The sequence below is a fragment of the Falco naumanni genome, chromosome 1, assembly GCF_017639655.2.
Source record: "Falco naumanni isolate bFalNau1 chromosome 1, bFalNau1.pat, whole genome shotgun sequence".
Classification (NCBI taxonomy): Eukaryota; Metazoa; Chordata; class Aves; order Falconiformes; family Falconidae; genus Falco; species Falco naumanni.
In genome coordinates, this window is record NC_054054.1 from 33,619,790 (window position 1) to 33,638,613 (window position 18,824).

Sequence of the window (18,824 nt, forward strand, 5' to 3'; positions counted from 1 at the left end):
GATCAGAGCTTGTGACAGCTCGTTTTGATTTATGATGCTGTGCTCATCAGGTTAGGGTTTGAGAGATGAATTCAGATTGGCAGAGTGGTAATGTACACGGACAGCAAGGGAGGTGGAGAAGCTTTCTTACGGGAGGAAGCTGAAAGAAGCTGACTCATTTAGCACAGCAAAAGAGAAAGCGGAGTGAGATATGGTCAAGAGGCAGAAAAAATTGTATCCAAGGTAAATGATTAAGTTGCCACAAGTAATAGGTTAAACTGTCTGTGAGTCAGCTTATGCTGGAAATTGATGAAGCTCCAAGACAATTTTCCAATAGGAGCAGGAAGAGGAAAAAAGTTTTAAGGATTTTCATCAATTCATTAAAAGGATTGTTGAATGTGCAGTGATAATGAACAATGCATACTTTTAGTGCTGTATTTCTGTGAAAGTTAAAATCAATCTTTTTGTAACTAGCTTTGAATCTTTTGATGCTGAGGGATTTAATGGTACAATAGAAGTATTTAACTCCCTGAGCAATCCTCCCTGATGGAGAAACCAGGACTCCCATTCCGATGATCTCTTCATTTTCTTTTGAACATCACTTTTTTCTTAGAAGAAATGCTTTGCCAAATACTTTGAAATTTTCCATTTAATTTTGTAACTCCCCTATGTTAGTCATTCCCTTCTCTTTTCTCTGGCTTTCCAAAGTGAAGAGGATATACAATAATACTGAATTATTTTATTTTAGATAAATTTTAGATTTTGATCTTTAGCATTTGTCTGCCTGTGTACAAAGTGATCATTAATAGAATAACCCACCCATCCCACCCCACCCCTGGCTCAAACAGCTCAATTATTTCTTTGTGCATGTCATATTGTTAATTTGGAAAAAAGTTAATCTAAATATGATGAAAAGAAAGAGTTGCACCACAGGAAAAATTGGCAGCCATCACTCTAATGGTGCCACATGCTACTTCCTTGAGGCTACGGGAGGGAGTTTAAACAGTGTGATGATTCAGTTTGTAGATTGAATAAAATCTGTAGCTAGGTTGTATTCAATACCTTCACTGCTGCTCCAGCAGCCCACATGCTGTAGTATGATGCCACCCAGCTGCTATTACGACTCTAAACTTGGTTTCTCTGAGCACTGATATAATAAAGCGATGATGCTTGAAGATAGGATTCAATCTGATTTTTAATATTTATAAACTTCACTCTCAGTATGATGATTTAATTATTTTTGACTGCTTCTTAAAAAAATAATGTGAAGTTCAGGACATTTGTTTGAAAAAACCCCTAGTAGTCTGATAACATGAAAACCTGAAGTTCAATTTTATCTAAGACTAGCTAGTAACAGATTTCAGTCTGTAGTCATGTCCTCTGGGACCATTGCCTGTAGACCTGAACATAAGTTCTCCATTTTTGCCTCCATTTTCTCCTGTATAAAGTAGAAATGGGAAGCACAATTAGCTGTCTTTTAGTGTTATTTTAGCTCTAGAAATTAAGGAAATCTGAGAAGAGTGAAGTGTATGCAGTTAGCTCATTTGTGAAATAATGTTTCTTCGCCTTGATCATTACGAATCTACCCTTAGAGGAAACTCTGTGGCCACTGTGGTGGCCAAGAAAGTCAAAAATTTGGCAGTACAGTGGGACTGAGATGATTTTTTGATCTGGCCCTTGTTTCATGGAATCTGGACCTTAAAGGAGACAGTAGTGATTTGTTGTGCCACATTACAGGATCCAGTCATACAAGTCAATAATTTTTCCGCTTATTTCCTGCAGTGTTATTTGGATAGAGAAATCTGTCAGGAGTTTGTCACTTGATGCTCTAACCAGTTTTCAGTTCACTGAGACTTTTGGCAAAACAGCATAAACAAACCCTTTCTGTTCCAAACTCAATACATGAAGTGCTTTTTGGTTGTGGTTGCACCCGCCTCCCCACTTTACCCCCCATGGGTTCTCTTTATGCACAAGATCTAACACACAAAAAACCCCAAACACCAAAACAAAGCACACCCAAAAGCCCCCATTGTATTTTACAATGTTTGACTGTAAACTTTCAAATCTACATATGAATAAAGAATACACAATTTCAGACATATGTATGGGCTTGTAAATACCAAGTAGCTTGGAGTGTAATTCTGGAGACTTCTAAATAATCTGTTCCTGATCACACAAAAACACTTAAGTGGAACCTTAGCTTTAGCAAAAATAAGTTGATAAAGAAATTAAAGACTCTGTACGTTGAAAAGCTAGGTTTGTACTTGAATTCATTTTTCACTGTACTGTGGGGTTTGAGTCAGACCAACTTTTCCTGAATGATGTATTTCTTACTATTTACTGTACAGTTAATTCAGCACTTGAGATAAATGATAATGCTGCAGCATTAGCTACATTCTTTTTCTAAGTTTATAAATGGTTAAAGTTTCATGGCATTAAGGGAAAGATCACTTTCTTGTAGTACAGCTGGGAATGGGATTTTATAAATAATAAACAGATGCTATAGGTAATATTCTGTGGATCTGAATGAAACTGAATCACTGTTCTGAAGTGGTGATTGCAAAAGTATTACTATTCTTACATCCGTTGGATGATCTTTTCAACAAGAAAATTCTATTTTTAGTGGTGATATAAGAAGACAAGCAAACAGGGAATGTAGTTATTTGATACTACCAATTAAAACCTCTTCAGCCATTGCAAGATAATTATTTTATATATATATATCTCTAAGTGTGTCTTTCTTAACTTTTGGAATTTTATTCTTAGCTCAAAATTTGGATCGATTATTATTTTTGTAATGTTTAAATATAAAATGTTTTTCATTTTATTTCTTTTTTTTAGTCTTAATCGTAGTGTTGCATCTTACATCTTGAAGACGTAAGAGAAAAAACCCCACTGAAATAGAATGCAAATATCCCATTGTATGAGTAATTCTTACATGTAAATGGCCTATCAGGATCTATAGATTTGATCCTTTTATGGTGTTACTTATAGCTTCTAAAACTGTGACCAGCTGAGCCACTTACAAAAGCAAATCATACTCTTGAATTTGAGTCTGTAGTCTGTGTTTCTGTTTTGCTAGATCATCAAAAAATACAAGAATGAGTAAAAGTCTGAGCCCCACAATCTTCTGTTGGATAGCACAGTGAAAAATGAATGAATCTACCTATATCAATAAAAGTCTTGATTTCATTTTTTCTTCAGTCTTACAGAATCTGCGTCCATTTTTCTTGATGATGTGGCATTGGAAATGCACTAAGAACTAAAAGAGCAGAACACAACAGTGAGGGACGGCTGAGGGAACTGGAGTGGTTTAGCCTGGAGAGAAGGAGGCTGGGGGGGGGCACCTTATTGCTCTTTACAACCACCAGAAAGTAGATTGTAGACAGGTGGGGGTAGGTCTCTTCTCCCAAGTGACAGGGACAAGACAGGACAAGAAGAAACAGCCTGAAGTTGCTCCAGGGGAGGTTTAGAATGAATATTAGGAAAAATTTATTCACCAAAAGGGTGGTCAAGCATTGGAACAGGCTGCCCAGGGAGGTGGTGGAATCAGCATCCCTGGAAATGTTTAAAAAAATGCATAGATGTGGTGCTTAGGGACATGGTTTAGTGGTAGACTTGGCAGTCCTTGTGTAATAGTTGGACTTGATCTTAATCATTTAGTTGGAAAAGACATTTCTGTGATTCTGTTTGGAGTATTTTCTTTTCCCAGTGGACAATCTTGGCAGAAAACCCTTGTGCAGTCTAAAAGTAGAATGGTTATTTCTTTGAAGGCACATATTTCTGGAGGAACATAATAGTAAATTATCATGTATCATGTACTGTACTCTTATTTTTTGCTTAGCAGTAGTGAAACCAAGGGCTTCTGTATCACTGGTTAGAAATGTGCACATCCTGCAATTACTAGATAAGCAATATAGTGTTAAGCAGGACATATACAAATAATGTGGAAATTTGTAGAAAACAATATGGAACAGCAAGCTACCAGTCCATGACCGTAGGTCTTCACCATATTGTTCTTGAGATTCTGAGAACAGCCGATAAACTAAAAGCAAGAGCAGAGTCGAAAAAATACTATGTGAGAAAAGCAGATTCTAGCATTAAAAATTGGGAGGCATAGAGTTAGTACTTCTAAGTACAAAGTAGAGACTAAGACTGAAAAAATAATTGTGGAAGAAATAGATTAATTTTTTATTTAAAAAATAATTTTTAAACTAGATAGGTGACAAGCAAGGGTCTATGTGGTACCAACAGAACCTCTGAAGGTAGTGAATAGGAGAGCTTCTATTTCTCCTTTTGTTTTTTCCCCACTGGAGGGCAAACACTGTTCAAAAAAAGTTAAACTATGTGCCTTTAACAAGTTAAAATATATACTTTGCTATAGCTTTCATTGTCTGACATTGATTTAATTAAATTTTATCAGCTATTGTTGATTGGGAGGAGTTGCAATTTTTTTGCTTTTCCAATAAACATATTTAGCTAGCACATCTTGTAGCATTTTCAAACATAAATATCTTCTCATGAATATGTGCTTATGATTCAAGTTTGTTTTGAATTGGACTTTTTAATATTTGGGGGGTTTAGTTGCATACTTAATTAACTGAGCAACAAATTACTTCTGCTTTCTGGAATGAAAATTATTCTGCATGTTCATCTTGAATCTCTACAAGTACTTTAGGTATAATCAAACATTTGGTCCTGCTAATCTGTTATAATCCTGTAATCTGGGTGATCTCTAAACATCACTGTAGGATATGTCAGTAAGACAGCTGTAATGAAAACAAAAGTGTTCGTGATTTTCGTTGAAAATTAGAAGCTCCTTTTAATAAAAAGTGCATCTTGGACTACGATCTAGACTCTTACGTAGACTGCAAAAATGCAGATTAGGAATGGGTATTAGAAATTTTAGAAGGCCGCACTTTGTACTGAAATATTCTGTCAAATGATTTGTATAGATGCTTGATCCTGCAGCTTTTTAGTCGGGGCAGCAATACATCTCTGTTGTACTCTCCAAGCTGTGCTTAAAAGATCTAGTAATGCAGCCAGACATAGGACTCAGCCTGCAGCTCTGTACTTGTATTATTTTCTGTCTGTGGGTAAAGCCTGCATGCACTTGAAGTATTGTATCAAGGAAATTACAGTTTGGATCGATGGACAATGAGGTGGATAAAAAAAAAAAACCTGTTTGGATGACTAGGCTTAGTGGATAGTGCGTCATACTCTACCTGGAGGCTGAGAACAAGAACCTATCCTGAGACCTGTCCCGTGTGTCTCACAGCTTTATCAATAACCCACAAAGTGCAAAGAAAGTGAGCTGTCAACAGGTTTGCAGGTGATGCCAAAACTGGATGAGGCACCAGTCAGAAAGTCCTAGACAGACTGGAGGAATGGGCCAACAGGACTGTCATGAAATGCAATAAGGACAAATGCCAAATCCTGCACTTGGGAATGAATACACGCTGGGGAGCAGCTCTGCTGGAAAGCCTCTGGTGGACCTGGTAGATAGCAAGCTGAATATACTGCCTGGCTTGTTGCTGCCTCAAGCTGAAGCTAGGAGCATCCATGGCTGTATTAACAGGAAGGATCACAGCCAGTAGGTTGAGGGAAGTTGGTTACTGCTCTCATTATACTGCATCTAGAGTGCTGCATCCATTCTGGGTCCTCTAACACGAAGTACTGATAAACAGAAGGGAGTTCAGTGGAGGCCCTTTAAGCTGGTGGGGGGTCTGGAGCATGTGCCTCCCGAGGAGAGGCTTGAGGGAGCTGAGGCTGCTGCTTCAGACTGGAGAAGAGATAGCTTCAGGGGCACCCCAGCACCTAAAAGGAGGTCATGGAGAAGACAGATAGCTTTTTCATAGGGCTTCATGGCAGAAAGACAAGATAATGGTCACAAAATGAAATAAGAGACATTCTGGCTTTTTACAAAGACGGTCCAGCAGTGGGACTGGCTGCCTAGAGAGGTACAGTCTGGTTTTCAACACACAAGCAAGTCAATCCCCAAGCAACCTGGCCTGGTCTCATAGCTGGCCCAGCTTTGAGCAGGAGGTTGGGCTAGACACTTCCTGAGGTTCCTTCCAACCTTAATTATCCTGTGATTTTTATTAGAAGGATCAAATGACGGTTCTGAGAATGTTACTAGCCACTGTTGTCTTTGTGGAGTCTTAGTTTTTGCAGTGTAGATCAGGTAGAATTTAGAATTGACAAGTAAATTGGCTGAGGTCTTTTGCTACTTCATAGTCTTGCTAGGTTTCTGCTTGGTCACAAGTGGAATCACAAAATGGTCAGGATGGGAAGGGACCTCTGGAGATCATCTAGTTCAACCCCCTCTGCTAAAGCAAGTTCACCAAAAGCAGGTGGCAAAGAGTCGTGTTCAGGTACGCTATCCCCTCATCCAGGTCACTGGTGGATGAGTTGAACAGACTGGACCCAGTACTGACCCTGGGGAACACTGCTAGGTTGTGTCTGATGTTTTCACTGGGCAATGAACCTTCTCCTTCCTTGTGTGCTGGTTATAAGAAAATTCTGGTTTTTGCAAGGTGAAACTCTTCACTTTGTAAGTGGATTGTCGAGAGCCTTTCTTTTTCTCAACATCTTTGCTGTTTGGTTTTGGGGTTTTTTTGTTTGTTTGTTTTTTCCTGAGGCACAATTGGCAGTATGATTTCAGCTCCATATTAGCATATTGGATGTGATTTGGTGATAGGTAAACCCTCATTAAATGAACTGGTAGACATAGAAATACCTGCAGAAAGGACTGAAGCAAAAGAAATCTGAGTAACCTCAGAGAGATTCAAAAGTGTATTTTTAAAGTCACGTTAGCAGGTGAAAAGCTTCTTACAAAGTTTTTATCATTTTTTGAAACATCAGAGCAGACCTGCTTTAAGCTGTGAGCAATTTTGTCATATGCTGAAACAAACGTGCTGTGCTCCACTTCAACTTAATCACAGGGAATTAGTATTAATTCTTCCATATACTATTAAAAGTATAAATGGCTGTCATCTGCTTCACAGAGGTACATGGGGCTACCTTTTAGGCTTGGGAATGTGGACCCTTGAATTCCAAATGAACAAGTTCAAAAGAGCTTCTAAAATGAAAAAATATTTTATCAGAGCTAGAGAAATTCCTGCTTCTCAACAAGGAAATTTATTCAGGACTATACTGAAGATACTAACCTGGGTGAAGGTAGAGTTTTATTTTTTTTCCTACTACATTAAAACTGTGTAAAAACAGGAATCTTGCAGTACGTTTGATGTGGTATGTGTGTGAAGAATGCATCAAATTATAGTCTATAGGTGAGTTGAAGGAGCTTGTTCAAAAGATAATAAATTTACAACTAATATTGCAAATGAGCATCTGCAATCTGAAATTTAAAACAACACAATTTCTATGCAAAATGTTACTATTATGAGGTTTTAGTCCAGTAATTACTCGTTTATATTAGTGATATTATCATGTTATTAATTTCTATTATAACCTTTTAAAAATGGTGGGTGTTCAAGGACTCTCTTGAAATTCTATTTTTGTGGGGACACCAGTGAAGCAGTGTCAAAGGATTTTTTTTAATGCCAAATCAGCAATGTGTTTTAGTAAGTTAGACGGTCCTTTGAAAAGTACTTATAGAATGCAATTTGTTTGTTTTCCTAAGCTTCTCAAGAGATTTTTTTTGCTCAGTGTTATATAATCTAGGGAATATGGCTTTTCTTATAAGAAGAGGAACAGTTTATCACCACTAATTCTCTTTAAGTTGGGGTGGGTTTTGGCTGTAATAAACTTGTTTAGCTGCAGTTTTGACATACAAAATCTATGTCAATGTACATTCACTAGTTTTCCTGCTTGTAGGTGGGGTTTTTGTGTGTTTTTAAGGCACTGTCCTTGTCATGTTAGCTGTAGAGTACTTCTAAGTATGTTTCTCTGTTATGTTTTATAGGTAGCGTACAGTTTTCTGTAAATGAACCTTATCAAAGTTCTGGAAGTCTGTAACAAAAGTTTTTCAGGATGTTTCGAAAACACCTTTTTATCTACAAAGGTTTACAAAAATGAGTAAATCTTTGATAAGCATTGTGGTACAACATAGCGGAGCAGTGATTATTTGTGGTAGCTTGTAGTAATAAGAAATCATGTATTAGTCTCCTTGAAAATCTTTTGTCAAATTTATCCTCAAAACTGCACTGAACACCTTCCCCTTTGTGAAGGTTAGTCAAAAAACATTTTCTTATTTCAATGAATGTTCTTGTCTGCAGTGTGAAATGGAAATATGTGCATTTCTTGAGTTCATTTTAAATGGTTTTGGTAAATATTACCTCACAGTTTGTTGCTTTGAGGAAAAAGGCAACAGTAATATAATAATGAGTCTAAATCCAGGTTAGGTATAACAGATAAATTCAAAATAAACTGTTTTGAAAGATTAACTAAAAAATTTCTCATTGGTTCCTAGCTGCCTACTTCCTCAGCAGTATAAATACTGCAACCACCCTGGTTTGCATGAAATGTATTGGTACAAGTTGTGTTACATTGGGTGAAGGAGTAGAGATGAGGAATTGGGATGTTCTGCTCAATTTGTGACTTGTGACCTTGTCTTGAGTAAGTCGCTTGACAATGGCCTTATCTGGTCCTTTGTAAGCAGCATATACTGCGTGTGCTGCACTTATAAATGAACACAGTCAAACTAGGGAGAAGATTTATGGCCCATTAAATACCCTGCACTGAATGGTGGCATGTAGGTATATAATCCATGATAAATATGAAGTGGTTAATTTCGGAGCAGTTACATATCTGCACGTCAGATCATCCACTAACTTGAGTCATCCTCCTCTTAGCTTAATGCATGAAAGGTTTAAAAAGTCTTTAAATATATGATGTTATGCAGTGCTATATAAATGTATTTATTAATGTAATGAATAAATGAAATTTTAGCAAATTTTGGTCCAGGTTTGGACCAAATGTTTCTTCAAGTTCTAAAAGCTGGTTTAGAATACGTCATAGAGGCTTGAACAAGAGGAGTAATGAAGAAAACCTGAGATCTGGGTTGATTCTCAGATTATTTTCCTTCCTGCGTAGTCTGTGTTGTCAAATGAATATTGCAACCTATGCCTTGCCCAGCTTTAGTTGGACAAAATCCTTTATAGAAAGGTATATTCTTTTTTGGTCAATTATTTCTTGATGATGTTGGAAAATGTAAGTAGAGAAGTACATGCTTCTCTTTACTTTGAAAGTTTGACATAAATAAATAAAAAATTATTTCCTGGTGTGTTGTGATGTGTGAATACTTAAGAAGACCAAAAGGTATTAATCATTGAAATGGTTCCCATTTTGAAAGTGACTCCAGCTGAGAGATTTCACTGAAACCAAAAGAGCAATATGAGTATTTTCTTAAGGAAGTCGAGTAGTCAGCCAAATACTGCTTGCCACTTTCCCATTAAGTGAATCCTGCAAATTCTTCATTATTCTGGAAATCCAATAAACCACTAGGAGTGGAAAATTAATTAATTAGATGTTATTAAAGTCCAAGAATGGAAAGCAGATCTGGCCTCTACCCCTGGCTTTTGTTGTTTCATTTTGTGATCTGAACATTACTGAGCCTCTGAATACACCTTTGGTCTCTGCCTTACGATGACTCTGAGACTTCAGGGTAACTTCTCTCATTTCTGATTACTGCTGATGGAACTTGGTCTTTGACTTACACTGTGTTTTCAGATTACAGATTAAACAGACCATGTACACTCAAAAACTTGCTATGAAATTGTATTGGGTCTGGCTGATCCCCATAGAAGCTGTTCAGTGCTGTGCTTGCAGTGGTACAGCTAGGAAGGTGGTGATCACACACTGGGGTGCTGGCTGGTGCTGAGCAGCACAGCACCACAGCTGTCTCTCCAGCCTTCTTCCCCCTTGTAGGCAAGATCTTGGCAGGGGATGTAGCCAGGACAGCTGACCCAAAGTGACCAATGGGATGATATAAATGCTGAGAGAAAGGAGGAGGAAGAGGGGGCATTTGTTGTTTAAGACATTTGTCTTCTGGAGCACCTGCTACGCATGCTGAAGCCCTGCTTCCCAGCAGGTGACTATGCATCGCCCGCTGATGGGAAGTAGAGAATAACATCTTTTGTTTTGCTTTGTTTCTGCACATGCAATGTTTTGCTGTGGCCTCATTAAACTGCCTTTGTCTTGAAAGACAAGGGTTTTCTTTTAATCTTATTTTCTTATTTTTTCATCTTGGTCCCCCCCCCCCCCCCCCCCTTCTGAGTGGAGTGATACAGTGGCTTGATGGGCACCTGGCATCCAGCCAAGGTCAACTGACCACAGAAATGTCCTGTCAATGCCTCCTAAGATCTGATCAGTAAAATCTTTGGAGATGATTTTCACAGAGAAGCCAATATTTATTTAATGTGCCATAAAACATGATGTGCAATTCATAATTTCTTATGCACAGAACACTACCAATGGAATGTATTCCTGTGCTTCAGAGGTCCCACAATTATTGTGGGCACAGTTAGACCCCATTTTTCATATTTTTTCAATATATGAAGTTATGGCAGTACAATGTATATGTATAATCAAAGTATGAGCGTGCTTTCTCTTTCCCAAAGGAAACATGATACAAGCAGCAAATTCACCTAATCCTTGAGATTAAGACAAAATAAGTCTAAAACTACACCAGCATCTTTTTTTGTTCATTAATTAGTTAATAGGTGCTTGTAAAACTCTAAGCAACATATTTAGTGTGTTTTCATCATTTTCAGCTAGAATGCTTGACTACTGTGATACCCAGTAAAAGGAAAATTCTCATTATTTACTTTTTCTAAAGACCTGTGTCTACAGAATACTGTCTCGCTATGACCTCTGTATCTTTACTGTTCAAGGCATTTGTAAAAAAGATGACATGAAACAGTTCATGCAGAGTATTTTCAATATTTTTACTCATGGCTGTTTTAGCTATAACCTATAGTTTTTGAAAAATAGTACACAAACTTGGTAGAACAAAACATGCAGTAATTTACTAGAACTAGATATTTAGTGCTAAAGACATTGTTACTACATAATTGCCAGCATTTCTGCTATTTCACTGTAAAATTGTGGATGTGTGCATTTAAGTGTGGGAAGACAAGATGGAATCTTTTTCTGATAGTCTAGTAATAATTAAAAAGTTAAAAAATTGATATTTTATTGGGGGGGTTGCCTGTTAACACACAAGGGTGCTAATAAGAAACCTTTATTACAGTAGGCTGCACAAACATTTCTAAAAGTGCTTCTGAGATCTGCTCAATATCCACCGTTTATTTTAACTGTGTCTTTCTCAGGCCTTACAATGATAAATGTGAAAGGCTGAAGAGGGTAAAGGGACTTCTATGAGAACATAAGTTAGATCAGTGGGATAATCGCAGTAATTCAAACTTCTTTCATATTGCGATCAAACTAGATCTGAGAAAGTTCCCTTTTTCTGTAAAGCAGCATAGCTTCAATACACAGATAGCAAACTAAGGCCAAAGGTGGAATACCTTGCTCAAAGATAACCAAAATCCTGGAGCACAAATGTGGAAAAGAGCCCGAGACTCTTTATGTGCTCCCCCCATTAAGAAAGCAAAGCCTGCTTTTTCTTCATTATTCTTCTTTGCTAAGGGCACACATCTCTGATGTCTAAAAATTTAGTAGTGAATTGTAGTGAACAGAGCTACATCTGGCTGGTGATCAGTCACCAGCGGTGTTTCTCAGGGTTCAATTCGAGGGCCAGTTCCGTTTCATACATTTACCAGTGTTCTGGGTGCAGGAGTTGAGTGCACCATGAGCAAGTTTGCCGGCAATACCAAACTGCGAGGTGCTGTTGACTCTCTCAAGGGACAGGAGGCCTTGCAGAGAGGGATCTAGATAGATTGGAGCATTGGGCAACAAATAATGGGATGAAGTGGAACAAGTCCAAATGCCAGATTTGCACCTGGGCTGGAGCAACTCTGGGTACAAGTATGAACGGGGAGAGGAGTGGCTGGAGAGCAGCCCTGCAGAAAGGGGGCTGGAGGGCAATGGGCAGCAGGCTCGGCACGAGTCAGCAGTGTGCCCAGGCAGCCAAAGGGGGCAAGCCGTGTCCTGGGGTGCAGCAAACACAGTGTAACAAGCTGGTCACGGACGTGACGTCCTGCTGTGTTCAGCACTGGGGTGGCCTCCCCTCCAGTTGTGTGCACTGTGCTGGGCCCCCCACTTTAAGAAGGATGTTCAGGTATCAGAGTGTGTCCAGAGGAGGGCAACAAAGCTGGTAGGAATATCCCATGAGGAGCAGCTGAGGGCTTTGGGCCTGTCTAGTTTGGAGAAAAGGAGGGTGAGGGCCAACCTCATTGCTCTCTGCAGCTTCCTGAGGAGGGGAGGTGGAGAGGCAGGTGCTAAGCTCTTCTGCCTGGTATCCAGGGATAGGATACATGGGATGCTAGGAAAAGTTTAGACAGGATTTTAGGAAGCATTTCTTTGCTAAGAGGGTGGTCAAATGCTGGAACAGGGTTCCAAAAGAGGCAGTGGATGCCCGAAGCCTGTCAGTGTTTAACAAGCATTTGGACAATGCCCTTAAGAACATGCTTTAGCTTTTGGTCAGCCCTTTATTAGTTAAGCAGTTGGAGTAGACAACTGTTGTAGGTCTCTTCCAACTGAAAAAATCTGATTTATTCTATGTATTTATTGTAAGAGAAAAACTGCAAGAAAATTACTGAATCCTGTACTTATTATGTTTTGGAATCTGTAATGTCAGCATAAAATCTGATTAAGTTCACATTGCTCTTGAAATCAGCCCCCCCATCACCGGATATACTCCAGTATTTTTTTATTTCCATGTTTTTGTGAAGTTAATATTGAAGAGGAAAGTGAATGCTGTATAACGGAGCATTGTTTCTTTGTTTGAAGTTTTACAGCTATATATTTATCAATAGCCATATCCTTTATGAAGACAAAATACTCCTGAGACCTTATGGGTTATTAGAATTACTCAAAGCAGCTACCTGCATGTTAAGTCATGGAAGCAAACCTTTAACTTTTGCCAGTGTCTGGATAGCACTTACACAATGCATGGTTTTTCGGCCAGAAAGTTCTCAGAATTGACTCTTTGCAATTATTTTGCTAATAGATTAGAGCTAATTGGATCACGACTGTGGTTTTTTTTTTAATTACAGAAAATATCAGAAGTGTAGTTGAGGATTACTTAATTTTTTTAGTACATAGTTTGTCATTGAGGTTCACTGCCAAGACAGTCTAGGGTTTTGACATGGATTTGTCAGTCTCCTGGTAAGTCACAAAGATTGAGAGAGATTTGTTGTCACCGTTAACGCCTTATCATGCTAAGGGTTAGATGTTTCTTTCACATCAGTTATAAGAACCTATTGCCAGGAGGCAACCATTAAAACTATCTCTTTTCACACAATGTGAATTCAGTCGTGACAGCAACTAGCACATCATTTGCAATTTCTTAAAATAATTTGTACTCTTGTTTTAGTGTTATATGCTGTGCTCTTCCTTTAAGTCAAATTAGTTTATATGTGTAATAAAACTCAAATGTACTAATCCATTCAGGTTTACTTGCAACTTTGGGTATTGACCACAACTTTTTCATTAATTTTTTTTAACTTACCAAAGTTGGAGTAAACCATGCAATCTTTTTGGAAACTTCCCCCCCCCCGGCGGAACTTTTGGACAGTTCCCACCACAGCAACCTGTGTGACAAAGCAGTATTTGCAAGCTACAGTGCTCTGCCTGGAGCCCTCTCCAGTGGCAAGTTCTCTTTTTCAACTGTCTGTCAGCAAAATGCTGGCATGACAGCAAATGCATCTCATCTAAGATAACATTGAGAGAGTGCTACTACATTGTAAGAGAAGCTTGACAGCATTTTAGAAATATCTTCATTGGAAGAAAAAATCTTTTTGTTTAAATAAGAATTACTGTTTCAATTTACTACATAGTGATCATAACTCCTATGTAATATTAACCAGTGATGCACTACCAGAAAACGCTGTAATTGAATCGATTACTGAACCAAATCATAGCTTAGAATAGAGATACGTGCACACATTTTTCTCTTGTTCCATTGGGGAAAAGATAGTTTCCACTTTGTTAAAAGGCTGACAGTCCTCTCTGCCAATTCTGTCTCGCTACTGAGAAATCATCACATCTGTTATAGATGTTCTCTGGTCAATCAGATTATTTCTGTTTATAAAAAAACTGGTTTTAGTAAGTATATAAATTATGCAGTACACCAGGAGGAAACTGCTATTATCTATCATGGAAATCTGAATGTAAGATGCATACCACAGCATGCACAGCAAAACTACAGGGTGAAAATAAAGTTTATTTAGAAATAGGACTAATCATTAATTTAGTTGATTAACAATAGTACAATTCTTATTCTTTAAATAGAATATTAAAAAGTGATCCAAGCTGTATCAGCTAAAAGATTGTTCAAGAGACAGCTGCTGCACTTCTGTGTTGTCATTTAAATAATTAATACCATGTTGGAAAGTGTTAATTTAGATGGTACTACAGTTACCACCCATTTCAGGTTTGTCTTATTCTTTAAATAGAATATTAAAAAGTGATCCAAGCTGTATCAGCTAAAAGATTGTTCAAGAGACAGCTGCTGCACTTCTGTGTTGTCATTTAAATAATTAATACCATGTTGGAAAGTGTTAATTTAGATGGTACTACAGTTACCACCCATTTCAGGTTTGTCCATACCTGGACATATAAATTGGATTACAAATTCGTAGTCTTTAAATGAATTAGACATCAAACTTCCATGAATAACCAAAAGCTATTTCATACAGTCCATGTAAGCATGGAATAAATTGATTTTGTTTGTTTGTTTGTTTGTTTTTAAGGTCTGCATTGCTGAGCACAATCTTTAACCGTAACAGGGGAAAACATGAATTTAGTTGAAACTATAGCAGAGTGATCATTTATGTCTCTGTGTCCAGGAATTAATCCACTTTGAAGAGTTTCTTTGAGATATTCAGAAAAATGAAATAAGGAAACAAATGCTCTCAGAGCTGGGTCGCTCACACTTTTTACACTTTAAGTTAAAATAACTTTTTTGTGTTTTCTATCTTGCTCGTTTAATGAAATTTTTATCATCCTAAACACCCTTAGTGCCCTCTTTGGTTTTGAGGATATTGAGCAGATGAGTCATGAGTCTCTAAATGAGGTGTTCATAATGAGAACACTGGAACCGCTTTTGAGCAAAAAGCTGTACTTGAAAACTTAGATTTTTATAAAGAACAGCATGTCAAATATGCCATACCTGCTTTTAAAACAGCTCTGCTAATAGTGATCCTGCTTCTATGCCTCTATTGCCCAGCACGAAACTTAACAAAGATGATCTACAAAGGCAGGATGTGTCTGAGGTGGGAACAGAAAAGATTTATGAATGACTATGTCAGCTTAATGTGAGATACCAATCAAGTCTCTTGTAAAAAAGAAATTTAATGATAATATGCGACTAAAGATCTGCAAAAGGTTTTCAAATAATTTATTAATCCCTGTGATTTTTATCTTGATAAAATTTATTAGCTGTTCTCAGGGATGTTTCAGTCATTGGTAACTGTTTTTGATATACAAGATGCAATGTGAATGTATAGAAGTAATACATTATTAATAATTATTCATTTTTCTTAAACTGCTTTTTCTACTGCATAAGGCAATGAAAGCTATTTAAAAGTATATTATTATTTATGAAAATCGTCAATACAATGCAACAGCAGGAAAGCCTGCAATTGTGCATGTAAGGAGATGCTGCCACTGAAACAGCTGGGGTTACTGCACTCATTATAATACTAGCAGGAATCCAGAGAAATGGAAAAGAATATTTGGAACTTTGCACAGTTCCAAGTCAGTTCAATATTTGTACAGTAGGTGGTCAGGAAAGTGTTTTTCTCTACAACACTGTGATCAAGTTTCTATTCTGCATTTGTTCAATTAAATGCCTCATGAAATTTAAGGCAGTTTGGCAATATGCTTGCTGGAATGCATGGAAGGCATGGAAAAAAAAGCCCCCAAACCATTACAGCACGTAATCTTTCCCACTATATTGATAATGCTGGATTCTGTTCTTAAATAACTGTACTAGAGAATAGAAATAATAGCCTGATAATGAAACGTGCCAGGATGCACACTAAATGTGCTTAAAGATTGAATCTTAATGCCTCACAATTCCAGCTGATTAGACAATTGTCTCTTGAATTAGCAGCTGTGCCCAGACCTCTGCAAGAACACCGCTGGCTGGAAGTCAGGGGCCTTTCTGTAGTATAAAGTTGAATTCAACTTTTCTTGAATCAAAGGCAGACACTATATGACTATTAGCAAGTAATGCAATCAAAAATAGCTTAGTAGATTTAAGCATTTTTTTCCTTCTGGGTGGACCACTAAGAAATCAGTGGCCCACCAAAAAGACAACTGAATGGAGGGTGAAAGTGACCATGGCCGGTCCCCCATCATTTCCCACTGCTCCTGTTGAGGGAGAAAAGCAATTCCTATTCCCAGTGGAATGGTGAATGACCTGGGAAAAGTGAAAAATCTCAAGGAGCAGAAATGCAGTATCATCTCCAAAGTGGCTGTCATCTGGTGTGGTAGCAGGTGAGGGGTGTCTGCAGGTAAAGGGGAGAAGGGGAAACAGCAGTCTATGAGGATAGGTGTCAAGGAAACTGTGAAACCTCTGTCTGCGATTCTGCTTTGGGCAAGAGAGCATACAGAGAAAACTGTTTCACTCTGCCTGCCTTCTCCACCCGTCCCTCTGTTTATTTCTGAAATACAGTAGACCTATCAATATGCAAGTAGAAGGGACTTTTCTCAGCTCTTTTATAGGCACATGCCTGAGTAAATGTCAGATTTAGGACTTCTGAGAAGTAGACCATCTATGTGGGATTCAAAACACTAATCTTTATAAGAGTGATCTGTAACAGAAGATGTAATGGCATGTTCTTTTTGCACAGCAGCCTAGCAGTAAAAGCTTGTGGGATCAAAAAGAATAAGAAAGTGCGGCCTGATTCTGTAGTCTAGAAAAAAGGCTGCTTGCCAGTAGCATGAAGTCCTACATTTCTGCCATTCTTTAGTGCTTGCTAAACATTTTCCATTTAAGATTACTCAAATGGACTGGATAAGGATAATATGAAATACAAGCAAGAGTACTCAGTTTAGTCAAGTGTGGGAAGCCTGCATTCAGCTCATCATAACTATGGAAAATACAATGAAGTGACAGATTACAGTCTCACGTTATTAAGTTGTAGAATAAGTATTGTATTATTCAGTATTTTGAACAACTAGGATTTTAAGAAATCTTAAATAGATTCATACTATTTTTCATTAATTGTACAGAACACATTTCATTTGATCCTCAAAAGATTTATAACGAGTAAAACAAATTTATTTTCTATTGTGAATGACTACTATAAAAAAAGAAAAATCTCTTTATTGTACAGATTTTTCTCCACTTGCTTTAGTTGTTAATTTGACCATCTATTTAATATGATTAAACATGGAATGAAATCTTTTCAATTAAAATCGGCATACATTTCACCCTTTTGTTTAACTTCCGCATACTGCAATGGGTTGAGCTCATAAGATGACAAAAATATGAGTGGAGATGGAAAAAAAGCTCAAGAAGCAAAATTCAAACTAAAAATTTTGTTGAATGTTAGTGATGGAACTGTACGCATTAGCAAGAGGTGAAGGGCATAACAGAATAGCAATCACTCACGTATCAATGGCTATCATAATTGGACCTGAAATAATTTTTCAACAAAGTAAGCCTTACAATTGAGTGTTTTCCTTGAGAGAAAGAAGATAACTGAAAAGATAATGCTGAAATGGTTAACCACCACCATGATGATATTGTGGCAAAGGTGGGGTTTAGTTCTCTGAAGGTAGCACAAAAGCTCCTGCTCTCACTCCTGGACTATGTAGTGTTTGAACAAGAATTTACTGGTAGTTTCTATTGTATGTGAAATCTCTGTCAGTAGAAAATATTACTTCAAGTGCAGAGATATTTGAATACTTATGTCATCCTCAGTGTACTGCTGATTAAGTATGGCCAAGTCAAAAAAAGACAACAGAAAGACATAGCATTTGAAACTAGTTTTGCAACATTTATCTTTACATACTTCATATCTTTTGTCTTGGAATGCTCATAGGAGCATAACATTCATAAAGGAATTATCCTGTGTACAAGGAGGCTGTCTCATTTTTAATTTGTACCACATTCACAGCCATTACAACCTGTCAATGTGAAGTATTCTACCTGGCCTTGTGCAGAGCATTTGACGCTGTCCTGCACAACATCCTTGTCTCTAAATTGAAGACACATGGATCTGATGGGCAGACCACCAGTGGATAAAGAATTGGCTGGGTGGTCACAATCAAAGTTGTGGTCAACAGCTCAATGTCCAAGTGGAGACCAGTGAGGAATGGCATTCCTCAGGGGTCAGTATGGAGATTGACGCTGTTTAACATCTTTGTCAGTGATGTGGACAGTGGGACCTGCACCCCCAGCAGGTTTGCTAATGACACCAAGCTCTGTGGCACGGTTGACACGCTGGAGGGAAGGGATGCCATCCAGAGGGACTTTGAGAGGTGGGCCCATGCACACCTCATGAAGTTCAACAAGGCCAACTGTAAGGTCCTGCACTTGGGTTGGAGCAATCCCAAGCACAAATACAGGCAGGGTGGACAATGGATTGGCAGCAGTCCTGAAGAGAAAGACTCGAGAGTGATGGTGGATGAGAAGGTTAATATGACTCAGCAATGTGCACTTGCAACCTAGAAGCCAACTGTATCCTGGGTGGTATCAAAAGAAGTGTGACCAGCAGGTCAAGGGAGGGGATTCTCCCCCTCTACTG

The 18,824-nt window shown here is 38.1% G+C and overlaps 1 protein-coding gene across 6 annotated transcripts in view; it reads left to right on the forward strand.

Annotated features, from left to right (window-relative positions):
- KCNIP4 (potassium voltage-gated channel interacting protein 4) overlaps positions 1-18,824 on the forward strand; it is a 430,246-nt gene that overhangs the window by 293,737 nt on the left and 117,685 nt on the right. Inside the window, exon 1 of one of the 6 annotated variants that reach the window (XM_040588353.1) lies at positions 6,250-6,353. The exons of the other annotated variants lie outside the window; for them this stretch is intronic. Coding sequence (XP_040444287.1) covers positions 6,257-6,353 — 97 coding nt within the window. The 5' untranslated portion in view covers positions 6,250-6,256. Of the gene's footprint in view, positions 1-6,249; positions 6,354-18,824 lie in introns of those variants that run through there. 6 annotated transcript variants of the gene reach the window in all.